This window comes from Antechinus flavipes, chromosome 2 (genome assembly GCF_016432865.1).
Source record: "Antechinus flavipes isolate AdamAnt ecotype Samford, QLD, Australia chromosome 2, AdamAnt_v2, whole genome shotgun sequence".
Lineage (NCBI taxonomy): Eukaryota > Metazoa > Chordata > Mammalia > Dasyuromorphia > Dasyuridae > Antechinus > Antechinus flavipes.
Window position 1 is genome coordinate 40,066,065 of NC_067399.1, and position 27,665 is coordinate 40,093,729.

Consider the following 27,665-nt stretch of genomic DNA (forward strand, 5'->3'; position numbering starts at 1 on the left):
AGGATGTTATATATGACAAGGAGAGATACCATGTCCATATAAAACTATAAAAGGTATAATTTCTCTGGATCTCAGTTTCCTCATTTATAAAATGAAGGGGTTGGACTACATGATCTCTAAAATCCTTTTCTGCTCTAAATCCAATGCTATGACATCATCCTGGGTTTATAGGAAAGGTTACCACCTATAATTCTTGAAAGTGTATTTTCAGGCAGGTCAGAAGCCAGAGCTGCAGACCAACCTCAAATTTGAAAATAACTGACTTCCTCTTTCTATATCCTGCCTGAAGCTGGGCCAGAAATGTTCTCCAGAATGAGGATGGGTGTAGAGGAAGCCCTACGGGAACTTATTAGCAGAAAGGTGCTCCAGCAGAGGACAATTGGGAAGCCAGGGAGTTATGGAAGCTTGGAGTCCTTCCCCACTCTCCAGGGAGTGGCTGATCCCCAGCTTCCAGGGATCTGCTTGATAGTGATGTGCATTCAGCCCCAGCTACAATTTATTCTCATGGAAAATGCTATAAACAGGAGTGAAGAGGAGGTCTCAGGATATGACTTGAATGTCTGTGCCCTAATTCACACATCCATCTGTCATCTGTCAGTCGCCATCTTTCATAACAGTATTATGAAGCCCCACAGGAAGAATGGACAAACAGGAAGTGTAAGGGACTTTGTAGAGACAGAATAATCACAAGATCTTGCATAGCTGGGTGGCCATCGGGAGAGATCTGTCTAGATCTCCTCCGGGAAGAGAATGAGGTTGAGACAAGTAATGGGGGTCTCATTGAGCCAACCTACACCACCAGACCTGGGGGTCATACTTCTTCCGCTTCTCCTCCTGCTTCAGCTGGGTGAGTAGATCAAATGCTCTCTCCTTTTTTGTAAGAGATCCCTACCCTTCTGGGACTAAATTTTACAACCCTGGGCAGACCAGTGGGCTTAGCCAATTAGAAGGAATAATTAGATTCTCTCCTTCTTCAAAGGAACTGAGAGACTAAGTGTGGGATTCAGAAGGGGAAGGGAAGCAGAGATCTGGGGCAGGGTGGTGACCTGTCTAATAAAGTAGAAATCTGTGAGGGGGAATGATAGCTCTGCCAAAATGGATTATTTGTCTGTTTAGAATATGTCTAATCCCTGGAGTTGTGATATCTCCTTCAAGGTCTAACTCGTCTCCCCACCTCCATAAATCTCTCTCTGATCCAATGTGATATAACTAGTGACAAGAGGAGTCAACATTTGAATTATTATTACTAAATGTGACATATGTAAGAAGAAGTATAGCAGATTCTTTATCCTCCATCTTTATCTTTGATCGTTTACATATTGGGCCCCTCCTTTCTTTCAAGAAACCCACATTCTAAAAAAGGGAAGGAAGAAAGAAAGGAGAGAGAAGATTGCCTCCACTTTCTCTAGACTAGCAAGAGCACTTGCTAGACTCAACAATGAGACAGAAGTGGGAGATCCCTTGTGTACCCCCAAGAACTCATGCTCTACCTAGGGTGATAGAATAAATTCACCCTTACTCATACAGACATAGAGAGAATGACCCAGAAACAACATTTAATATGCCAGCCAGTGTCAACCACATGAAGACAAATGGGAGTCATATATGGTTCATCAGAGACAGTGAGTGGATTTCCCTTTGGGCCTTTCTCGCGTATATTCTAAAATGGAAAGTTTGAGATCCTTTGGGTTTAATATAAAGAGCTCCAAAGGCAGAAAAAGAAGTACTGAATCCCAGTTGGCTCCTCATAACCCTTGAATGACCTTGAACCAATTACTTTTCTTGCTTTCATTTTGCTCTTTTGTAAAACAGTCAGTGAACCAGAAGACTTTGAAGGTCCTTTTCAGCTCTTAAGAAGTATGATCCCTCAAAATCCTCTTTTTTTTTCTTTAACCTTCAAATAAAAAATGCCAATACTTAATGATTACAAATACACATGTAAAAATTCTATTGCATAATAATGATAAATATATGTGTGTAAAAAATACTAATGCCTAATATTAATATATATCATATATATGGGATTTCATCATTTTTCTAAAAGGTACTGTCACATCCTTTATCATAAATGAATCTCACCACACCAGTGTGAAGGAGGCTGGGAATAGGGTATTATTCCAACTGTTCCTTATCTACTTTTAACCAAATCTCTGATTTCTTTGGTATAGGGAACTCCTGGTGAGAAACATCTTCCACCAATGCATATGGGTACTTACTCCTAGAAGATACATAGAGCATAGAAAGTTTCAATAATTTAGTTTATGTCAAAAAGCAGAATTTGAATCCAGTCTTTCCAGCTTCTAAGACCAGCTTTCTATAAACTACACTGTACTATAATGTATTGAACACGACTGTATATACTGAAGGATTGAATGAATGTGTAATGGAAAAGGAAGATCTTCTTCAGGCAATGTATTCAGAGAAGATTCTGCAGAAGAGGGAAGCTGTTGATGGGATCTCCAACTCTCCAGCACTCCCTCCATTCCTACTTCATACTCCTAGTAAGGCACAGAGTAGATTCATTTATATCTCTGGGATTAGAACTTTGATTTGTTTTTCAGTTAGAAAACATTTTTTCTCTCCTACTTCCCCACCATTGAAAAAAAAAGAAAGAAAGAAAGAACAAAAGAAAGAAGGGAGGAAGGAGAGGAAAGGAGAGGAGAGGAGAGGAGAGGAGAGGAAAAGAAAGAGGAGAGGAGAGGAAAAGAAAGAGGAGAGGAGAGGAGAGGAGAAAGGAGAGGAGAGGAAAGAAAGGAAAAAAGAAAGGAAAGGAAAAAGGAAAGGAAAGGAAAGGCGAGGGGAGGAGAGGAAAGGAATCCCTCATAATAAATAGACATAGATAGTCAAGCAGTAAGAAATCCCATATTGCTCATTTCAAAAAATATGTATTCTATTCTATACCTTGAGGCCATCAACCTTCTGCAGGAGGTGAGTAGCAGGCTTCACCATCAGCATTCTGGAGTCATGGTTGTTTATCACATTGACCAGAATTCTCAACTGTCTCAAAGTTGTCGTCCTTTATGATGTTGTTATCGTTGTATAAATTGTTCTCCTGGTTTTACTCATCCCATTGGGTTTCAGTTCATACAGATCTTCCCTAAACCTTCTGAAATCAAAGGGTAGTTTTCTCTTTGATGATTTCTTACAGTACCAAAGTATTCCTTCATTTTCTTATACCCTAATCTGATTAATCATTCACTATTTGACAAGCACTCTTCTTAGTTCCAAGCTCTTTACCATAGGAAAGAGCTACTATACATAGCTTTTGTATGTATGTGTCCTTTTCCTCTTTCTTTGGGGGTCATGTCTTCTAGATCCTATGAAGGCTATGGAGAATCAAGCTCAAATTCAAGAGACAGGAAACGATTTCTGTTCTGATGAAAACTTACGTCCATCTTCATATGCAGCCTCTCAGTGCTTTCTTTCATGTAACAGAAGTACTCCAAAGTGTAAGCCTGAGGTGGTAGAAAGGTGAGAAAAATCTGGAAAAAACAGTGAAGTAAACCACTATTCTGGATCTAATTCTGTCCTACAAGGAGAAATTGGTTTTTGCTAATGTTTCAAAGATACACAAAAGAGAAACTGTTAGTGTGCGCATCCTCCTCAAATTAATTTGTATTTACTATCAGTTTGCATGTTATATCCTCCAGTATAATATAAGCTTCATTTCTTTGTATTCCCATCATCTCAGACAATGACTTACTTCTAATATACTCTTGATAACTATTAAATTGAATTGAAGTTAGGAGCAAAGCATTTAAGAGAGGATCCTGTAGTATTTCTGTGGATGATCATTTGTTTAAGTTCACTCAGAACTGATTAAATGAATAGATCTACAGAATATTCATTCATGGACCAATTTCACTTGTAAAGTAGTTTTAAATTCCCTAAGGATCTGTCCTCATCTTTGTGCTGCCAAATATTTTTATCAATGACTTGGGTAAATGTTATAATTACAAAACCTGCAGAAGACATAAAACCAGGGGAAATGATTAGCACACTGGATAAAATAGTCAGAAACAGAATGAATTGGAGTCATTTGTTCCCAAGTTTCTGTATCCATACAGAAGCATAAGAGGGGAACAGTGAAAATTTATAGAGTTAGAACTGAGTCAATCTATAGAGCCTCTCAATTTCTAGCCCAGTGTCCATTCCCCTCTGCAGATTCTGGATAAAGAAGGAGGAAGAATTGGCTAATGAAACATCAGCAGTGCGTTTGTTGGATGAGTCCACAGTGAAGGCGATCGTCTATGATGTCCTTGTCAACAGTTCCCAAGATCTCTCTATCAACATCTCACCACTTCAGGTAAGTGGTCCCTTAACTCCTAGTCTCCTACTCTACTCACACACATCCTTTGGGAATACGAATATTCTTTTGAATCATACAATCTTTCCAGTTAAGCTTTCCCCTTGCATTGATCCTCTCTTCTAGTTCCTCCATCAGGTTATCCTTTTCCAAATATTATATATTCCATGAAGGCCCAGATTTGGTTATGGGTTGACAGTATCTCTTTCTTCTCTTATGAGGACTTCTAGTATATAGAATACAAACACAGAATTTAATCATTTAAAGAGAGGAAACTCAGAAACTATCTAGTTCAGGGTTTTTTACCTGAGACGCCCAGAGAAATTTCAAGGGATCCGTGAAATTGGAAGGAGAAAAAATGATACTTCTCATGAATATCTAACTGAAATTTAGCATTTCTTTCAATTGCTTAAAAAATGATCCTGAGCAGATCTCCATAGGCTTCATCAATCAATGTTTCTAGGTCAGAGCCTCTGATCGAATCAAATTCCTCTCACTTTATAGAAACTGACTAGAGAAGCTGATTTGCCCAAGGTGATCTAGTGAGTGTCAGAGCATGGATTTGAATCCTCTGACTCCAAATCTCATATCTTTTCCAGTAGATGACATTGCCCCTGGACCAGAAAAGTGTAATTTACTCAATGTAATGAGCTAGAAGCAGACCAGGATTAGGATTTCCAGACTTTGTCTCATGCTTTTGAGGTTAGAGGAGCTCCTGAGAGTTCCTCTCTTTCACTCTGTCAGGATTATTCTGTCCCCAACAAAATGCTCCAGTCTCTCCATCTGATTGATGAAACCAACCAAGTCCCTAAGTCCTGTGGTGAAGGGGGCAATGTTTGGATATTGTAGGTGCCATCGGTACTGGATGGGACCGAGAGAGAAGTACCCAACAAAGTCCACCTCCCCAGAAGCCTATTTAAAAGACTGAGTCCAAAAATGAACTCCGTTCGAGTTATCCTGATGGTCATCAACATTGGAGAAGGGGAAATATTCAAGGTGAGGGTTTACCTGATATTCTATTTTATATATGGGATGAGCAGGAACTGAGAGATCCAGCTTCCTTCATTCTTTCTTTCTTTTTCTACCCCCCACCCCCGCCATTGTTATTGTTGATTCACTTCAGATATATCCAACTCTTTGTGACCCCATTTAGAGTTATGGGGCTAACCTGGGATTCAAATAGTAGTCATAAAGTCAACACATATTTATCAGTCACTTACTATATGCCAGGTATTGTTTTTAACTCTGGTAATACAAAGAAAGACACTCTCTCCTCCCAAAAAAATCCCTGCTTTCAAGGAGTTATAAAACAACTATGTACAAACAAAACATTTACAGGATAAACTAAAGGAAGTCTCTAGAATTAGTTCGGATTGGAAAAGCCTTCCTGCAGAAGAAGGGATTTTAGAGAGGACTTTGAAAGAAGTCAGAATCCAGGAAGTAGAGATATGAAGTGAGAGAATTCCAGGTATGGGGGGAAGTCAGTGAAAATGCCTGCAGTGAGGGGATGAAATGAGATGGGATCACTGAATGACAGTGTCTAGACTATATGGAGAAGAGTACAATGTAAGAAGATTGGAAAAGCAAGAAAGGGTTAGGGCTTTAAAAGGCAAACAGAAGATGCTATACTTCAGCCTGGAGCTAATATGGAATCACTGGAATTTGTTGCATGGGAAATGACAGGGTCAGATTTATGATCAATTTGACAAGTGAATGGAGAACAAACTGAAGTCAAGAGAAAGGAAACAGTCTGAATTTCTTTTTTTTTTTAATTTTTTGAATTATATACTAAATAACCATCAATAAAAACAATTAAATAAGTATACAAATATACAGAATAAGGAATAAAATATCACATAAAACTCTTGGCAGCTAGCAAAGCAGAATCCAAGGAAAACACAAATCAACAAAATATGCTTTGTTCTATGCCCCTTTTTGTCAGTCTGAAGTTTCCCCAGCCATAACACTGATTTTTAGAGCCATAAATAAGGTGGGACAAGGGGAATGCAAATAGTAGTCATAAAGAGCCAAGCCCTTGGTAAAAAGAATTCATCAAAAAGGGAAGCCACCAGACAGCCTCTCTATACTCCACCATCTCCTAGGTGCAACACTCCAGGTGAGCCCTACTACCATCACAGCCTCTTTTCTGGGATCTCAAAAATCTATGTTCCAAGCAAGAGTTTATATTTAAGAGTATTTTGAGTTTGAGTTTTTTGTTTTTTTTTTTGCTGAGGCAATTGGGGTTAAGTGACTTGCCCAAGGTCACACAGTTAGGAAGTGTTAAGTGTCTGAGACCAGATTTGAACTCAGGTCCTCCTGACTTCAGGACTGGTGCTCTATCTACTGTGTGATCTAACTGCCTCTGAGAACTTTTTTTTTCATATTGTTTATTCTGGGTATGTTTCACAAAGATTTTCTCCACCTCCATGATCTTATACAAAAATTTCTAATTATTTGTTAATATTATTATAATTAATTATAATTATAATTAAATATTCTAATGATTTCTAAATGATATATTAACTATACATGTACACATATATGTATATGTATGTATCCTTCATATATGTATTGTGGGTGTTTGTATTTTACATACATATAGGTATATGTATCTATATCATATATATATGAACAACAGAGCCATAATTGAACACCATAATTGAACATCTTCATATCTCTTCAGATACATACACACACGCACGCATGCACACATTCCACATTAATAGTCCAAAATTAACTTCACCATTGTCTAGTGTTGAACATGGAATTTTTTCCTTTTTAATTAACTGAAGCTAGAATAGCTATGAATTTTTTTCCCTATGTTTAGATCCTCTTGAGGATCCCTTTAGAGTAAAATTCTAGCAATTAAATTTGAGGAACAATACTATGTGATTTAGTATTGCCTGGAGGCCAGAGGAAGAACAGGAATCATTCTACCTTTGATCCCCACTGTTAGTCCCTTTGGTCAATTCACTGAACCTCTCAACATGCCCTAGACAACTCTTTAAAACCATAAGTCACCTAGCCAGTGCTTCCTCAAAAGTCTGTATGTATTTATGAAGCACCTACTATGTGCCAGGCACTGTGCTAAGTATTGTAAATAGCAAAAAGTCTGTCCTTGAGCAGCTCATAGTCTAAGGGGAGAATTACAAGCCAACAGCTACTTACACACAAGCTGTCAACAAGATAAATTGGAAATAATGAACTGAGAGAGAATTATGGAGGGCTGGAGAAGGCTTTGTGTATAAGGTGGGATTTTAACTGGGACTTGAAGACAGGGAAGCCAACAGATGCTCATAAGGAGGAAGAGCATTCCAGGAGACAGAGACCATGAAGGTTCCTGAATGCCAAAGAGAGAATTTGGATTTAATCCTGAAGGAGAGAGAGAGCTTCTCATTGAGCAGGAAGATGATGTTGTCAGATCTGTGCTTTGAAAAGCTCCCTCTGACAGCTGAGTGGGGGATATACTGGAATGGGGACAGATTTATAGCAGGCAGATCCACCAGCAGACTTGCAATAATTCAGTATGATGTAACGGGGGCTTGCACCAGGATGACAGTCGTGTTGGAAGAGAGAAGGGGACATATGCAAGAGATGTTGCAGAAGTAAAATTAACAGAATTTGACAACGGATTGGATATGGGGGATTAAGACAGTGTGAGAAGCTGGAGATGACATCCCGCTTTAATTCTTCGAGGTTTCGAGCCTGGAAAATTGGAAGGATGATAGCACCTTCAGTAGTAAGAAGGAAATTTGGAAAAGAGATTTTGAGGAGAAAAGATGACGAGTTCAGCTCCAGACATGTTTGAATTTGAGATGTCTATAAGACACCCAGTTTAAAGTATCTGGTGAATTCTCTATGCCAATGAAATCACAAGGCACTGGTCCCTTCCATTGTACTTGGCCAAGCTGGTTTGTGATTCCATTAGGGGAGAGTAAATTTTAAAAATATATAACATATACATATATACATGTGAATACATATACATTATATATACACATAGTAATATATACATTTTATATATGCACACACATACATATATATACATATACGCACTATAAACACACATAAATATGTATACATAATCTCATGTACACATATACACCATGTATATATGAATATTTGACCATATGCATGCACATATGTATACATATATACACAAACATACATGTTTATACACATATACATATAAATCAGTTCCTTATTGATCTGTTTGTCAATCTTTTAATTACCTCCAATGAATTTTTTTCTTGTAATAAAAATGTTGTGAGGTTTTTTTGTTTTTTGGTTTTTGGGGGTTTTTTTTTTGCTATGGAAAAATTTTTTATCTTTGCATAAGCAAACCCATCAATTTAATCTCCAAACATTCCTTCTGAGGCTAATATGGCATTACTATTTCTTCCACTTTTTTTTATTATTTGTTTAGACTTAGATTGATTACCTAGTTAGAGTCTATATTAAGTTTTGAATGTAGCCCACTGAAAAAATGGGGCTACATTTTTTGCTGCTCAATCTTCCCAACAATTTTTTAAAAAAATAATAATTAAGCATTCCACACAATCCTGGTTGCCTACATTGATTTCTATTTGTTTTTTCTCTTTTCTGTTCCATTAATCCAATTAATTCTGTTCAATTAATTAATTAATTAAAAATATCTTGATTTTTTCCCCCCAATACCAACTAATTTTCATAATAATTACTTTACAAGTTAATTTTAAAATCCAGTCATTCTCATTCCCTTTTGCACATTTTCTTTCTTATGGTTCTTCATAGTCTTGCTTGTTTTCCCAATGAACGTTATCGAGTCTGATTCTATGAAAAATCCTATTGCTAGATCGATTGGCTTTGCATTAGATTTGTAGATTAATTTGGGAAACGTTGGCATCTTCACTAACCATGAACATGGAATATTGCTTCCTATTTTACATTCTCCTCTGATTTCCAACAACCACCATTTTGAAGCTATCATCATATGTCTTACATTTTGATGAGTTATGATAAACCACTTGATGTGTTTCATTATTTTCACAAAGTTTATTTCTTTATTGATTTGCTGTGATTCTTGGTTGTAGTGTAAAGATAGATAGATACTTTTTGTGTTCGTTTTATCATCTCATTACCTCACTAAAATCATTTATTACCATTGTTGATTTATGTTTTGTCATTAATGGTCATGGGTTTTCTAGGCGTTCGATCTCTCTCTTTTTTTTATTGTACCATTGATTTCATCCTTGTAAAGTCCTCCTGGGAAGGCACTTTCTTCTCTGCCAATACAGGTCAGCACCTTCTAATTTATAGGCTTAGAGAATTGCCTATACAAAGACATTAAGTGACTCATGCAGGGTCCCCCAACAGTATATGTCAGGTGGGATCAGGACGTGGTTCTTCCTGATTCTGAGACCTGCTCTCCATCTGCCACACTTTTCTCCTCTACAAAGATGTCACCTGCAAATAGATATATCAGCTTCTTAGATAGAACCTATTATTCTTTGAATTCCTCTTTTCAAATCTTGCTGTTGTTTCTAAGATTTCTAGAAGTAATAAGGATGGTCATCACTGCTTTACATATTTGTAAAAGTTTCATTCCTAAATTTTTTTTAAGTTTTAAACATAAATTCTATAAATCCCCTAGTTTCACAGTTATACTCCTAGAAGAACTTTTTAAAATGTTTTTAAAGTGACCATTACTTCCCTTAAGTCTCAACTGAAATCTTAGCCTTCTACAGGAAATCTTTCCTAACCTCCTTAAATTTCTGCTGTCTTCCCTCTCTTAATTATTTCCTCTTTTTGCTGTAGATAGCTTGTTTGCACGTAGTTGTTTGCTTCTTGTCTCCCCCATTAGATTGTGAACCTCTTTTGAGCAGGAACTAATTTTTGCCTCTTTTTGTTCACAATTCTTGTCCTCCCTGAAGTATCTAACATATTATTGTGTTGTTGTTGTTTTTAAATTTAATTGAGATGTCTATAAGACATCCAGTTCAAAGTATCTGGTGAATTCTCTATGCCAATGAAATCACAAGGCACTGGTCCCTTCCATTGTACTTGGCCAAACTGGTCTGTGATTCCATTAGGGGAGAGTAAATTTAAAAAATATATAACATATACATATGAATACATATACATTATATACACACATATGATTTCCTATCTTCTTGTGCATATTCTCTTTTCCTTCCTCCATGGGTTCTCATAACACGTCTGGTTCTTCTGGTTCTTTTCCTATTTTTTGGAACCATCATTCCTAGTATCATTGGCAGGATTCCACATCCACATCCCACCCATGGATCTACCTTGGACCTTCTCCTCTTCTCTTCCTCTAAAATCTATATTCTTATTAGCTCCCATGGATTCAATTATCATCTCTAGAGGCAGATAGATAAGCAAGTGGGCTTCCCAGAGGTAGACCTGGAGTCAGGAAGACTCATTTTTTGCTTCAGATATTCATAGTTGGGTGACTCTAAATAAACCAATCTCTCTCAGCCTCTGTTTCTTCATCTGTAATATGTGGGTAATAATAGTGCTTATCTCCCAGGATGGTTATGAGGATAAAATGAGATATTGACAAAGTACTTTGTAAAATCCAAAGTATTATATAAATTAAATTATTATTATCCGATGCAGGTGACTTCCAATCCAAACATCATTTGTCTCATCAATTCTCACATTGCTAAAAGACTGCTATTCCAAAGCCATCTCAAACTCAACATGACCCAAACAGATCTCATTTTCTTTCTCCCTAAATCTACCATTCTCCCAGAATTCCCTTTTTCTGCAAGGTCCCCACCATTCTCCCAATGAATCAACTGGATAGAGCACCAGCCCTGAAGTCAAGAGGACCCGAATTCAAATCTGATCTTAGACACCTAACACTTCCTAGCTGTGTGACCCTGGGCAAGTCACTTTACCCCAATTGCCTCAGGGAAAAAAGGAAGAAGGGGAAAATCAGCAAAACCAACAATACATGAAAAAAGTCTGAAAATGTATGGGATACAACTCCCAATAAAATCTCCTTTTGATTTGATGAGTGTTTTTTCAATTGTGTACAACTCTTTATGGACCCATTTGGGGGTTTCTTGGCAAATATACTTGAGTAGTTTGCCATTTCCTTCTCCAGATTTTACAGATGAGTAAACTGAGGCAAACAGGGTGACTATGACTTGCCCAGGATCACTCAGCTAATAAGTATCTGAAGCCGGATTTGAATTCAGAAAGATGAGTCTCCCAGACTCCAGGCATACAATTTCCTAGCCCACTCAACTGCTCAATTAGCACCTGTTTGGCTATTTAGAGTTTAGAGAGTTGCTTCAGGCACAGAAAAGGGAAGTGGTTTGCTCAGGGTTATATAGACAGTATTTGTTATTTTTTTTTTTATTGTGTATGTAGATATTTATTATTATAATTAATCACCATGTCATTAACTTTTTTTTTTAACTTTTTATTGACAGAGCCCATACCAGGGTAATTTTTTATATTATCCCTTGCAGTCACTTCTGTTCCGATTTTTCCCCTCCCTCCCTCCACCTCCTCCCCCAGATGGCAAGCAGTCCTTTACATGTTAAATAGGTTACAGTATATCCTAGATACAATAAATGTGTACAGAACCGAACAGTTCTCTTGTTGAACAGGGAGAATTGGATTCAGAAGGTACAAATAACCCGGGAAGAAAAACAAAAATGCAAGCAGTTTATATTCATTTCCCAGTGTTCTTTCTTTGTAGACACTATTTGTTAGAGGCAGAACTTGAACCCAGATCTTCCTGGCTCTGAAGCTGGATCTCTACTCTATGTCAGGTTGCCTTATATATATTTTCCTTACTGATGTTAAATATTGCTTAATGTCTTTAAATGTGTCTTTTATCTATTTAAAGACTTAGTATTCCTTGTTTCCCATATTTTAGCTATTTCATGGTTCCACCATATTTAAATAAATATAATAGAACATAATAAAAATTATATATGGTAACACTTTTCTTCTCTTTGCTCTTATTTTTATTTCTACTTTTCAAATGTGTTTTGAAGCTGTTTTTCTTCTTTTACGTATGTTGCTATTACTTATATTTTGCATACCAGGATTGCATATGAGGATTCTGTCTACCTTCAAAATCTCATTCTGGTCAAGCAAGCCCTTAAGGTTTGAATTTGGGGCATCCCTATGAAAATCTTTCAAATATATGTAACTCCCAGTTATCTATAAGAGATGTGGGTAGTTAAAAACCTTTCCTATTTGGTTTTCTCAACCATATATAAGGAATAAAATATTTTTATAAACAACCTTAGAGATTTGGGGGAAAAGTGATTTCAAATTATATGTATAACATTAAAGAACTTTATAAAATATACAAATCATGTAAAATATTCCATATATTCTAAGAAATTAATTTTATTTTAAATTTATGGACTAAAACAAACATTTTTGTAACAGTACAATAAAAATGATTGTACATGAATCTTCAAATCTACGATGCACAGTTTGCTGTTCCTTTCAAATATACAACAAAATTATTATGTAAATTTTTTTTTCTTCTCCTGCACCCTTAGGGATGGCTATCATTAGATACAATGTGTATGTATATATATACACATATGCAAAATTCTATAAATGCTTCTATTTATCAGTTCTTTCTCAATTTGTTGCTATTATTATTTATCTAATCCTGCCTTGAGTACCCAGATTTCGGAGATCCAGCTCAGAACTCTACTCCTCATGTCAATGTCCCAAGGGAGTTGTTTGAAAGGTAGAAGAGGGAAAGGGTTATTAGTTTCCCTTCTGAGACCTAAAATGGTTTTTCTTCTCCCTTCAGGGCTCAACCACTGGGCAGAAATTCAGCAGCTCTGTGCTGGACAATCGCATGGTGGGCATTCGGGTTGGAACTGAGCCCATCAAGGATCTAGAGGAACCTGTGGAGATCACCTTTTCCCACAATCAGCAGCACCAGGTAAAGCCTCAGCCCTGATGAGTAGGGGAATGGGACAAGCACAAATATATAGTTACACATGTAAACCATGCATATGTTCTCATGGGGGCTAATAATTTACAAATATATCCATTTAATACAAACATATATATAGCCTTATATATATAGATACATACCATTTCACAGTTCGTGTGGCAAATATACACATGGATACTAGCACATGCATTGTGAACATGTAACAAACACATTCACACGCATAAATGCAAACACATATCAACCCATACAAATGCATCTATGTGCATAAAGCAAATCAGTGTGGATACATACATGCACATACATGTGACAGAGATTTGACTTTGGAATTTACAGTTTAGAAAGACAAATTTTCCCTTCCAATCTTGAAAAGATTTGGACTATTGTGATCTTTAAGCGGGAAGGGGACTTGTGTTGTATCTGGGAGTTTTGAAGGAGACAGAGTCTGTAAGAAAGGAGAATAAGGAAGGGAATAAGCATTTATAAATATTTACTATGTGCCCGGAATTATGATAAACACTTTACAGATATGATTTCATTGAATTGGGGCAGTAGTTTTTATGAGCCCTGTTTTCTACCTGAGGAAACTGAAATAGAAAGAAGTTAAATGGCTTGGCCAGGATCACCCAGTAAGTCAGCGTCTGAGGCTAGTTTCAAACTTAGTTCTTCCTGATTCCATCTAGCTGAGAAGAATTATGGTAAATTATACATATTCTCTAGCAACCAGTGAGAAGGACTGCATACCGACTCTTCATGAGACTGGAAGGAATCTGTGGCACAGGATTGACAGGTCAAAGGAGAAACAGAAAGAAGACCAAAACTATAGAAAAGAAGGGAAAAACTGAGGACAGTGTTTGTGTCCTGAAAATGTCTTGGAAACAGAAAATTCGTGTTGGAATTGCTGGCTGGGATCACTTCTTTAGAGAACTTAGGGAAGTTTACTGGGACTGTGCTCAGGATCAAGCCTTCTAATATATACTGCTTGAATAACTGTGTGACCCCAGGAAAGTGACTTAAATGCTTTGTGTCTCAGTTTCCTCATCTACAAAATATGATTAATAATAGAACCTACTTCACTGGGTTGTTGTGAGGATTAAAAGAGATAATTGTCAGTCATCAATAAACATTTACTAATCACCTGTGATGTGTCAAACACGGTGCTAAGCATGGGAATACAAATTTTAAGAAAAGACAATTTCTATCTTTAAGAATATTGCAATCTCATGAAGAAACACCTAAAAAAAGCTAAAAATGGTAGGGTAGGTGGGGAAGATAGCTAGATGGTGCCTTGCAGAGCACTTTATAATTGCAGTTATTATTATTATAGATGATATTATTTTGTCTAAGCATTTCCTATATACTGATTTTTTCAAATATAAAGAAGCCAAGGGTTAGTAGAAATATACAAAATTTAAATTAGAGAAGAGAGCCAATGTCTGAATGTTGGGAATTTTCCTAAAGAGGGGGCTCTGAACTCTTATGATTGTATTAATCATTTTTTCTTTGACATAAATCCCCCAAAAGAAAAAGACTACCTGAATCTGGGGGCCCTTATATTGCCCCTGGGCTAAAAGTTAGTGGTTACAAGAGTGGAGTTGATTAAATGTCTAGCCTCCAGAAGGCAGCAAGGAACAGAAAGAACCAAAAACTTAGCACAGGTCAGTTGTACCTGTGGGCCATTCACACATCCATACGTGTGCACTTGTATCATCACACACATAAACACAAACTCATACATGTATGTATGTACTTACACATGTGACAATAATAAACGCAAACTCACACAGATATGAGCATTCACATATTTGCAAATGCATAATTACCTGAACAAACACATAGATGTAAGTGCACGAAATAGGAAAGTAGAGTATGTTTGTATTCAGGATTCACACACAGTCCCCCACACACATGCACAGCAGGGATACAGAGCTGCACATCCCTGAGGAAATGTTCATATGTACACAACCCAAGAAACATACAGCTATATTCAGAAACAAACCCTTTCTCTGTGGTTTCAGAACCTACAATGCGTGTTCTGGGATATCAGTCAAGGTAGGTGATTCTCTGCCACATCACCCCATCTCCTCCCAGTATCCAGGGGCACGTTCCCAGGGCCTAGGCAGGGTGGGGAAGAGAGAGACGGTTGGACCCTGGCTTCCCCTTCTGGAGCCTAAAAGATACTTTTGCAGGTATAACTGGAGACTGGAAAACCACAGGTTGTTCCACAGAGCTGAGGATCAACCAGACTGTCTGCCGCTGTGACCACCTGACCTTCTTTGCCCTGTTACTGGTGACATACCTGGGCCCTTGGGGAGGAGAGTGGTATATTTCCGTCTCCTAATGGCTCAGGCTCGCTAGTGAGCCTGGCCAAGGCACTCGGGGAGAACTGAGCCTCTCTGGCTAGGGGAGAACTGGGAGGTTGCCTGCTATTCTTGTCTGATGAAGTGTTTGGGGTTTTTTTTGGGGGGACCTCACAGAACCCAGTCCTTGATGCTACCACAGTGAAAGCTCTGATTCGAATCTCTCTTGTTGGCTGTGGCACATCCCTGTGCTTCTTGTTATTCACCATAATCCTCTATTTTGCCCTGAGGTAGGTCAGCTTCCCATCCCTACTTCCACACATTCAAGTATGGTTTGCCTTCTCTCTCTGTGTATCTGTCTGTCTGTCTGTCCATCTCTCTCTCTCTTCTTTCTCCCCAGAAAAATCAACTTGTAATCAAGATTTTAATATGTATATGCTCTCTCTTCTGATAGAATATAAGCTCCTTGCAGGCTAGTGCCTGGCACAAGGTAGGTTTAATAATTGTTGATTAATTGATGTGGAAGGAAAGACTTCAATTAAACTTACTCATGTGATCATCTATGGTAGACCTGATTCTTCTCAGTGGTTCAGTGATCCAAGGCAAACTCAATAAATTTTGCATGGAAAATGTCCTGCACATCCAGAGAGAGAACTATGGAGAATGAATGTAGATTAACACATACTATATTCACTTTTTTTCTTCTATTTTTTTCTCCTGGTTTTTCTCTTTTGTTCTAATTTTTTTTTCTCCCAACATATGGAAATATGTAAAAAAAATGAATATATATATATAACAAAGAATTTGTTTTTTACAAGTAACTGGGGAAAATAAAAATAATAAAAAGACTTACTTGTGATCATCATAGGCTCCAGAGCCAGAAGTAAGCCTAGAGATCACCCAGTTCAACTTTTTCATTGTATAGACGAGAAAATGTGGCTGGTCATTTGCCTAAGGTCATACAAAGACAGTGGAGAAGTGGAAAGAGGATAACAGAAATAGTGAAAAAATGCGTAATTAGGGAAACAAAAAGACTTTTGAAAGAACAGTGAGGATGCTGCTGTAGCTAATCCCTCAAGACTCAATCAAAGGGACTCTTTATTGGGATTTATTCCCTGGTCTAGGTAACAAGTGTCCCCTTATAAAACTGAATGGCAGTGGAGGCAGCTAAAATCATGTCTTAAGATCTGTCCTTGGTGCTGACATCCAGAAATTTCTTTTCCTCCACAAGACCTGTGGCCTTGACTTCAGTTTACTTCTAAATTCTTTCTTTTTTAACCTTCCTTTTTACTTCCTAAACTATTAGAGCTGGGGCTACCTGTAGAAGTCACCTGATTCATCCCCTTCCCAGTTTTATAGAAAAAAATTGAGGTATAGTGATTGATATGAGCTATGATATGGAGTTTGTCACCAAATGATAGCAGCCACCAAAAGTTGGGATTCAGTCATGTGAAGAATTCACAATGGCCATTCTCTTCGGCAAAACATCAATTTATTTAGGGGAATAGGTAACAAGCAAAATGTAGAGATACGGCAGATGCTGGGAATGGTAAATATGAACTAGAGTGAGAAAGCATATGAAAGACAAGGTCTACAATTTCCCAGTAGAAAGAGAGCACCCCATGGGGTTGGAGTATGTCCTTTTCTGGGAGGGTAAATCCTCAAAGGGACTTAGCACCTAAAAGAGTTAAGGAGAAGTGGGGTTGAGAAGTGTGATGAAGTTAGGAAAGATACCAAGTGGCATGGGGGAGGAGGGGAGAAAGACACCCTGAGGCAGCTTGCCTTGATGGGCTGACCCAAAGGAAGGTAGCAGCAAAGCCATGGGCCACAAGTTGCTTTTAGGGGAAATTTAGCCTCAGAGTCTTGCCATAACTTGGGTTTCTGACTGGATTACCTTTAAAGAGTAGGACCAAGGAATTAAACTGATCTCAATTATCAGAGCCTTCTTCCTGCTTACCCTAAGGGATTAATTTTTAATCGATTCCTCTGCTGGCCACATCTAACAATGAAGACATCATCAGTGATGGCCAAGATTTGCTAATTACTGGCAAAGCCAGGATTTGAATCTAGGTCTTCTGACATCCTATTTGATACTTTTCCCATTAAACTAAGAATCTCTCCTTCATTTTCTAATCCAGTAGGAAGAATGGCAATAGACAAGAGGAACATATGCAATACCTCACATCCTTCTGGCTGTAAAGATATCCTAAGTGTTTCTGAATAATCATAGGACCCCAAAATCTTCCTAAGAATGTAGTGCATGGAAATATTCGAGTGTTCCCTTTCCCCACCACCCAATTTGAGGTATTTGGGGTGAGGAGTGAAAAGTGAAAGGCACAACCAGGGAGGAAATAAATAAAAAAATAGAAACAAGTACATTCAAAGAAGGTCCAGGTCTAACTTTTATAAATAAACCTTTTCTTTACTTTCTCCTAGAAGATTTGCTTCTTTAGTAACATCAAGCTGCAACAGACAGCATAATATAGTAGAGTGCACACTGAATTTAAAATTCCATGACCAAGGTTCAAACCCTTTTCTACTTGTGTGACTTTGGAAAAGTACCTTCATATCCTGGATCTCAGTTTCCTTATCTGTAAAATGATAGACAATGGACTAAGTAACCCATAACATAAAATCCAGCTATAAAACTTAATTATTTTCCAATTTTATGAGCTAAGCAATTTTTCCTTGGGCCATGGTCCTATATAACTCATCAGCCCAGTTTATGTTACCTCTACCCAAGAAACTCCAGGGACTGTTTAATTTTACTTCTTAGATGGCTTTGTGTTGATCTTAAGACCTTAAGAAACATGAGTGCATGCCCAGTTCATCAAAAGCTGACAGCTTAGAATGGGCATCAATCCACCCAGCAAAACCCTTTATCAACTTCCTGGAAGATCCTTATATGGACTGTGAGGTCTTTTTTCTTCTTATTGTGTGACCTTGGACAGTCTACTTTTCCTTCTTGGACCTCAGTTTCCTTATCTGTGAAATAAGAGATTGGACTAGATAACTTTTAAACGCCTTTTTCCAGCTTTACCAAACTATAGGTTCACAGCAAGAGTCAAGGAAGGAGACAAGCAATTATTAAGCACCTATTATGTGCCAGACTTTCCAGATAGAAGTACAAAGAATGAAACAAGTTCCATGTGCAATATTCATAATGCATATATGTACATTTATACAGATATACATATATGTGTATATCTCGCTGCAGTATAGACACATATGCATATACATATGCGTGTATATAAGGAAGATAACTACAAAATAGTTTTAAAGAAAAAATACTAGCATTGGGAAACAGAAAGTGGTCATTTTGGAAGATGGTATGAAAAGGGTCAGCCCCAAACCAAAAGCTGGGTTTTAATTCCATCTCTGCCATTAACTGTGTGACCAGAGAATTGTTTCTGGCTTTTGAATTTTCTCATCTGTAAAATGAGGGTATAAGAGCTATTCTGCCCACTTCCTAGGACTACTGGGGAAAGTGCTTTGATTATATAAAATGTTCCCTCATGAGGACTGCTATTATTTCTCTTCTCTGCCTTACATAAAGTGCTTCTTACTTTGGAGGAATCCAATGGCTTCCTTCTTATGGGTCTTCCTTTTGTCTTCCCATACTCCATTTCTCTGACTCCTGTCCCTGCATCCCTCTTTTAGATTCACAAGGGAGAGGTTCAAGTCAGAAGATGCCCCCAAAATCCACGTGGCCCTTTGCATCAGTTTGGTCCTTCTGAATTTCACCTTCATCATCAACCTAGAGCACACCCACCCAGAGCAAAGAGCCCCCTGCCGGGCACAAGGAGGGATCTTCCATTACTTCCTGCTCTGTTGTTTCACCTGGATGGGTATTGAGGCCTTCCACCTGTACCTGCTGGCTATCAAGATCTTCAATATATACATAAGCCACTACTTCCTGAAACTCAATCTGGTGGGCTGGGGTAGGTGACTGCCCCGAGTGTGTCTGGGGAGGTCTAGAGCTTGGTCTCAATGCCAGGTCTGGGAACCAAATGATAGGAGCACAGAGTTAAAAGTGCATGTTTTTTTTCCCTTTCTCTTCTCCTTCTGGGCTTCAGGACTTCCCTTCTTAGTGGTCCTCATCACTGGAAGCACCAGCAGCTATGGGCACTACGCCATCAAGGATGCGGCTAACCATACTACCTTGCAGCTGTGAGTTACCTCAGTTTTCCACAGTTTCCACTGTTGGGGTAAACCGGGAAGGCAGGAGGGATGAGATATCCAAAGCTATTTCTCTTCCTTAGGACAGGAAGCACCAAGTTATGGGACTATTTATCATAGGAATTTGAATTTAATGGAGCCTCAGAGATAATCTCATTAAGTCCCAGCCATCTCATTTTGCAGGTGAGAAAGCTGAGACCTTAGTTTACTCATCTGTAAAAATGGAAAGCATTTTTTCTCATGTCCATGTTGTAACAAGACTAAAGTAGACAGGGCCAGTTCCCAAGGGTGGTACAGGACAACAAAAGTTAATCAAAGTTGGTTTTAGGAAACTTCAAGTGAGTAAGTGAGTTCTATATCCCTAAAAACTAGATGGTTAATTTGAAAGGAATATTGCAGAGGCCATCTCTACTCAGAAATGAGCACCAATTTTGAGACTCAGGGATTCTGTGACAAGTTCTGGGTGATGGGAAGGAAACCATAAGGGAAGAAAGAGTGAGGCAAAGAGGCTCACTTCTCGTGCTGACCACCCTGGATATCGATCAGGTGCTGGATAAAGAACACAACAGCCCTGTACATCACAGTCCACGGCTACTTCATTGTCGTCTTCCTCTTCGGTGGCGTGGTTCTGAGTCTGGTGGCTTGGAAGATTTTCCACCTTCGAGGTTCCAAGGCAGGCAAGGAGCAGAACCAAACCTGGAAGGGGGTCATCACCGTGCTCGGCCTCTCCTGTTTGGTGGGGGGAACGTGGGGGCTGATCCTCCTCACCCCACTTGGTGTGACTACCATCTATGCCTTCACACTACTCAACTCTCTCCAAGGTAAGGATGCTTTCAGACCTTGGTCCTTTTGTAACTTGTCATATACTCTCATTTCTCCCCACCTACCCTGGGAGACAAGACAAAGAAACACCAATCTGTGCCTAGGAATGGAGAGAAAACAAGAGCCACAAATAGTAGTAGTCAGTAGTAGTAGTAGGACTAATGCAATTAGTAGTAGTAGCAACGGCAGCAGTACCTTGTAGTAGTAATAGTAGTAACTATAGTAGTAGTAGCAGCAGCATAGGAGGAAGAGAAGAAGGAGGAAGAGGAGGAGGAAGAGGAGGAGAAGGAGGAAGTGGAGGAGGAAGAGAAGAAATAGTACTACTAGTAGTAATAGTATTACTACTAATAGCAATTAGTAGTAGTATTAGTAGTAATAGTAACAACAGCAGCAGTACTTTGTAGTAGTGATGTAGTAATTATAATAGTAGTAGCAGCAGCATAGGAGGAGGAGGAGGAGGAGAAAAAGAAGAATAGTAGTAGTAGTAGTAATAGTAGTACTAATAGCAATTACTACTAGTAGTAGTAATAATAGTAGTAACTAATAGCGATTAGTAGTAGTAACAACAGCAACAGTACCTTGTAGTAGTAATAGTAGTAACTATAATAGTAATAGCAGCAGTATAGTAGGAGGAGGAGGAGGAGGAAGAGAAGAAATAGTAGTAGTGGTACTAGTAGTACTAATAGTAATTAATAGTAGTAGTAGTAATAGTAGAACTAATAGCAATTAATAGTAGTAGCAGCAGCAGCTATAGTAGTAGTAGTACTAGTACTATAATAGTAGTAGCAGCAGTAGTAGTTGTACTAATAGTAGTGGTAGTAGCAGTAGCAGCTGTAATAGTAGCAGCAGAAATAGCCTCAGTAATTGTAATAGTAGTAATAGTAGCAGCAGCAGTAGCAGTGGTGGTGGTGGTGGTGGTGTATATAGTAATACCAACAATGTTTATAACAGGGGTCCTCAAACATTTTAAATAGGGGACCAGTTCACTGTCCCTCAGACTGTTGGAGGGCCAGACTATAGTAAAAACAAAAACTTTGTTTTGTGGGCTTTTAAATAAACTTCATAGCCCTGGGTGAGGGGGATAAATGTCCTCAGCTGCTGCATCTGGCCCGCGGCCGTGGTTTGAGGACCCCTGCAAGTTTAGAGTTTGCAAAGTGCTTTCTATATTACCTAATTAGATCTTCACAAAATCCCAATGAGATAAATACTATTAATGCCTCCATTTTACAGATGAAGAAGCTGAGGCTGAAAGTGGTTGTGTCCAGGTTAAAGATAGCTAGTAATAACAATAGCTAACATATAGCTTTATGAGTTTTGCAAAGTATTTTACATGCATAAATTGTCTCATTAGAGATCCTTACAACAACTCTGGGAGGTAGGTGCTGTTATTAGCTCCATTTTACAGATGAGGAAATTGAAATTGAGAAATGTTAAATGACTCGTCTAAGGTGACCACTTGATCATAATTAAAGTTGTAAGAGCTAACACAGTTTGGTGCTTTATACTTATGTGGTATTGTAGAGTTTACAAAACACATTACATATATTGTCTCATTTGTAATGTTAATGGCTTTATGATGCAGATCCTATTGTTAACCCATTTCCTGGGAGAAAAAACTGAAGCTTAGAGAAAAGTGATTTTAATAAGGTCACACAGCCAGTCAGAACAATAGCTCACATTTAATGGGTTTGCAGAGCATTTAATCTGAGAGCCTTCCAATAGCTTTTTGAGTTGGATGCTATTATTATACCCATTTAATAGATACCCTATTTAATAGATAAATTTCAAAGAAATTAAATTTCTTCCTTAAGGTCACAAAATAGAAAGCAGCAAAAGAGGGACTGAAGTAAAGGTCTCTTGATTCATGTTCACATGTTTATACATAAGAACAATTTGTGGGGTAAGGAAGGAGGCAGAGACCTAGGCATCCTGTCTTCCATAATGGTTAAAGAGAAGAAAAAGATGCGGTATTTGGTCAGCAGTCAATGCTGAGAAATGCCAACTCTTGGGTTCTATGCCCCCCAACACTCCCCTACTTACCAGCCCCGCACTGGCTTCCACCTCCAAGGCTTAAGGCAACCTCTTTTCATTTACAGGTGTTTTCATCTTCGCTTGGTTTGCCATCCTTTTCTACCCAAGTCTAAGTGGGGAGTCTTCTTCCAGTACTGCCAAGTCAAATCCCAGCAATTCTGCATCCAGGGAGTAGGCAGATCCCTGCCTCTTTCAGCACTGGTGTGAGGAGGAACTGGTACCAGCTTGTGAATGTGATGGCTGAGGGGAGACCCAGGACTGGGCAGAATGTACTAATCCCACCCTAGATTTCTGAACTCCAGCACTCGAGTCTAGTCTGATTCTCCTCCAAATGGAAAAGGAGTCTTGTGATGGCGGACTGGCTAACTCTAAAAGCCGTGAAGGGGATGAGGTGGATCTTTGGTGCTCTCTTTACCTCTCCTTTTGAGACCATGCTTGTTCTCATCCTATCCATTTGCCCTTGACCCAAATCCCACCAACCTTGACCAATTCCCAGAAATCCCCTCAGACGATCTTAAATCTTGAAGGAATTTTAGTGATCATCTATAGTCTAAAGGTTCTCCGTCTTTTTTATGTGTATCATAGACCTCTTTGGTAGTCTGATGGAACTCCTCAGAAAAGCATTATTAAATGCATAAATAAAATATATTACAAAGGAAACCAATTATATTGAAATTTAGGCATCAATTTTTTTGAAGTTCAGAGACCCCAAAGAACACCTCTAAGTCTAACAGCCTCATCTCTACTCTGTTATTTTATCAGTGAGAAAATGAGGCCCAAGGTCACACAGCTTAGTTAAGGGCACAACCAGAATACAACCGGGGGATCCTGAGACCCGATCCAGTGGTCTTTCTACCATATCTTCAGAACTTACCTGTTCTTATACCCATAGGGCCCTGAAGTTAGCTAGCTGATAAAATAAAAAAAAAAACATCTCAACTAATAATACATTCTCTCTCAGGGACACTTGTCTTTTAAGAGAAGGCTCTTAAAGACCAAAAGGCCTTAACTCAAAGGAATCTAATGCCAAAGCCTTAATCAGTGGGGCTAGCAGATGGGTGGGATATTTGGGGGATGGGGTGCAATATCCTTCAACTCACACCCCCTAACCAGCCTCCTATTCTAGCAACTTCTAAGGGCCACTTCACTACCATGTCAATATGTATGGCCTAATTGAGCCAAACCTAGATTAAGGATTTCCCAGTTCCTTCTCGTCTCCATCTTTCTCATGTTGGATACAACATGACTTTGTGGGAGTTTGCGCTGATTTGTAGTGGAGGGAAGAAGTTAGGTGGGGAAGTTAAGAGCACCAGGTTGAAGTCCCTGGCCAGCCTTGGCAGGTCATGGAGCCCTGGGAGAGTAGCTGTTGGCTTTTTTATTTCCCAGGATAAGTCTTGCTATCCAAAGCCCCAAGGAGAACTTCAGATCTTGACCCCCTGTCCTGTGACTACTTTTCCTATTCTTAGAGGAAGATGCTCAGAGGAAGAGAGGGTTTTGTTTCTGTGCCCAGAAGAGTAGGATGAATATAATACAATAAACATTTATGAAATGCCTCCTGTTTGTAGAGCCATGGGCTGAGCACTGAAGAAGATGTCAACTCTCTGCCTCAGGATACTTACAACTTGAGTTCAGCAAAATAGATCAAATTCTACTTTCTTCTTATTTTATATGAATCTTCAGCTGGCTTCTAACTCAATTCCTTCCTTGGTCAAATAGTTAATAATTTTCAATTATAACATTTATATGCCATGTTAAGAATTGCAAAACCCTTTATGAGTTATCTCATTTGAGCCTCACCACTACCCTAAGAGAAATGTATTATTAGTATCTCCATTTTACAGATGAGGAAATGGAAGCTGGCAGAGTTTAAATGACTTGCCCAGAGTCACACAGCTAATAAGTATTTAAGATAGAAATTGAACTCAGGTTTTCACAATTCCAACTCCTCCCCTTCATGCAGCTGCCAATATAATTTTTTTTTAAATAGAGAGCTGCCCATGTTACTCCCTTGCTCAAAAATAATGAATGAAATAGTTAAAGTATATGAACAGACAATTCTCAGATGAAGAAATTAAAACCATGTCTAGTCATATAAAAAAAAGTTCTAAATCACTATTGATTAGAGAAATGCAAAATTAAAAAACTCATATCTCTCCAATTGGCTAAGACGACAGGAAAAGATAACGATGAATGTTGGAGGGGATGTGGGAAAACTGGGACACTGATAGATTGTTGGTAAAGTTGTGAACTGATACAACCATTCGGGAGAGCAATTTGGAACTATGCCCAAAAGGTTATCAAAATGTGCATATCCATTGATCAAACAGTGTTTCTAATGGGCCAGTATCCCAAAGAGATCATAAAAAGGGAAAAGGACCCACATGTGCAAAAATGTTTGTAGCAACCCTTTTTGTAGTGGCCAGAAACTGGAAACTGAGTGGATTTCCATCAATTGGGGAATGGCTGAATAAATTATGGTATATGAATGTTGTGGAATATATGACTGTTCTATAAGAAATGTCCAGCAGGATAATTTCAGAAAGGCCTGGAGAGACTGACAGGAACTGATGCTGCATGAAATGAACAGGACCAGAAGATCATTGTACATGGCAACAACAAGATTATATGACGATCCATTCCGACAATCATGGCTCTCATCAATATGGTCTTGTGTTGAAAAGAACCATCTGTAGCCAGAGAGAGAACACTGTGGGGACTGAGCATGGATCGCAACATAGTATTTTTACTTTTTTATTGTTTGCTTGCTTTTGTTTTCTCTGCCATTTCTTCCCCTTTTTTGGTCTAATTTTTCTTGTGCAGCATAATTGTGAAAATATGTATAAAAGAACTGAACATGTTTTTTTAAAAAATAGAATGATCAATGGCTCCCTATTGCCACAAGAACAAAACAAAAACTTCATAGCTTGACATTTAAAACCCTTTGGTCTAGTTTTCCAGACTTAATTCACATTATTCCTTTTCATACATGCAGTCTAGGCAAATCCAGTTCCCTGAACTTGGTCCTATGACCCCTATGTCTTAGTCTGTCCCCCATCTGTAGAATATACTCCCATCTTCACCTCTGTGTCTTAGAACTCTTTAACTCTCTTCAAGGTCCAAATCAACTGCCTCTTCCTTCAGGAAGCATTTCCTAATGCCTTAATTCTGATTTCCTGTTACTATTCTCTACCATTTTAATGGATGTTGTTTTTATATTTTGCTTTAAATTTTGTATCCACATTTACACCAATTAATACAATTTTTTTTACTGGAAAGGATTGTTTTTTGTGTGTGTGTTTTTTTTTGGTGGAATGATATCTTGGAGATTTTTTTGAAGCTCAAAATAGTGTCTGGCATATAGTAGACATGTAATAAAAGCTTGAGAGTAAAATACTGGGTTAAATCATTTTAATAGGAGGCAAGGGTGTTCCATAGTGCATAGAGCACTGGGTCTGGAGTCAGGAAGGCTTCTTATTGTAGTTTATGTAGTTTTATACAATTTCATTTCATTTGATCCTAACAAGAACCATGGAAGATAGTGCTATTATTATCCTAGTCCATGTACCCTATACATGGGGAAACTGAGGCCAAAAGGTTCAGTAAGATTTTGCTTCCTTAGAGCTGGACACATTTAATTCTGAAGAGGGAGGAGCTGAAAATGAAATGAAAGCAGTGGAAGAGGTTTGTATAGACCATTGGGGAGATTGTGAAGTGGTCTACCATTCTGGAAAGGCTGGTCTAAGAAAGTGATGAAAATGTTTATACCCTATGATCCAGAGATTCCACTACTAGATATATAACCCCAGGGAAGCATTAACAAGGAAAGAAGGAAGGAAGGAAGGAAGGAAGGAAGGAAGGAAGGAAGGAAGGAAGGAAGGAAGAAAGAAAGAAAGAAAGAAGAAGAAAGAAAGAAAGAAAGAAAGAAAGAAAGAAAGAAGAAAGAAAGAAAGAAAGAAAGAAAGAAAGAAAGAAAGAAAGAAAGAAAGAAAGAAAGAAAGAAAGAAAGAAAGAAAGAAAGAAAGAAAGAAAGAAAGAAAGAAAGAAAGAAGGAAGGAAGAAGGAAGGAAGGAAGGAAGAAGGAAGGAAGGAAGGAAGGAAGGAAGGAAGGAGGAAGGAAGGAGGGAAGGAGGAAGGAAGGAGGGAGGGAGGAAGGAAGAGCTCATTCACTCCCTTCAAGATATGAGAGACAGTCACCTAAGTAAGGGTATTGGATAACCTGCTGCTCAATTTAGTTCCTTGATATTATCTTACTAATCTTTTCATTAAAATGCTTTTACTCATGTGATCTGTCTTGGTCTGGCAAAAGGTATTATTAGCTAGGGATTCACAAGCTATAGGTTGAATAAATGGTGTAACTTGAAAGGAGTACCTTGAACTCTGGTGTAGCCATAATGGGACTATATGGATTCCCTCCTCTGTGCCCTACTAGGGAAACAAACAGACCACAAGACAGATAAGCCCGGGGCTTACCTCAATGCCTCCCAGAAACAAAGTGTAAGAAAGATGAAAGTCTCTCAAGCTCCTCCCCAAATGAGAGTCCCTTTTTCAAAAATAATTTTAAAATATTTTCAATATCACAAACCTGACGATTGTCAACAAAAATTACAAAAGAAGGGGTTCAACCAATAAACAAGCGGAGAAAATGCTTTTGCTATGTGTCCCCTTTCGATCTGCCCCAAATTCTAGTACCACTGAGCCTATCATCCTTCCTTCCTTCTTCCTTTTTTTTAATGTACAGCTAGCCTTAATCACTGATCAGGCTCTGATTCAGTCAAACTGAGATGTGTTAAAGACCTTAGTTCTAAAAGGTCTCCCACTGCACCCAGAGCCATCTCCAGTCATCGTGATCTATATTTTGCCACTAGACCAGATGGCCTTGCCCGGCCCCCTCTCGCTTCAGTCCAGTTCACTTGCATGTCATGGTATTGCCTCTCAGATCCCACAGTCCTCTTCAAGAACGAAGGACAAACCCCGGCCAGCCAATCTATATGAGGAATGGTCAGGACATGTACGGTCCTGTCCTGTACAGAAATCCCTGCCTACGTCACCTCACATAGACTCTCTGTATCTCCTGGTAAGT

The 27,665-nt window shown here is 38.5% G+C and overlaps 1 protein-coding gene across 1 annotated transcript; it reads left to right on the forward strand.

Annotated features, from left to right (window-relative positions):
• The first annotated feature begins 117 nt into the window (after positions 1–117).
• Positions 118–25,860, forward strand: ADGRG3 (adhesion G protein-coupled receptor G3). Its single transcript, XM_051974547.1, has 12 exons — positions 118–847; positions 3,315–3,471; positions 4,165–4,306; positions 5,156–5,302; positions 13,107–13,241; positions 15,272–15,305; positions 15,443–15,543; positions 15,731–15,843; positions 19,214–19,494; positions 19,630–19,723; positions 20,279–20,553; positions 22,651–25,860. The coding sequence occupies exons 1-12, from the start codon at positions 751–753 to the stop codon at positions 22,758–22,760; spliced, it is 1,686 nt and encodes a 561-aa protein (XP_051830507.1). The 5' UTR covers positions 118–750; the 3' UTR covers positions 22,761–25,860.
• The last annotated feature ends 1,805 nt before the right edge of the window (positions 25,861–27,665 follow it).

Bases quoted from the DNA above. Each gene is read 5' to 3' on its own strand.
- ADGRG3 (XM_051974547.1), top strand. From the start codon at position 751: ATGAGGTTGAGACAAGTAATGGGGGTCTCATTGAGCCAACCTACACCA. The intron at 848-3,314 runs GTGAGTAGATCA...CATGTCTTCTAG, and splicing joins TCTCCTCCTGCTTCAGCTGG to ATCCTATGAAGGCTATGGAG. The intron at 20,554-22,650 runs GTAAGGATGCTT...TTTCATTTACAG, and splicing joins ACTACTCAACTCTCTCCAAG to GTGTTTTCATCTTCGCTTGG.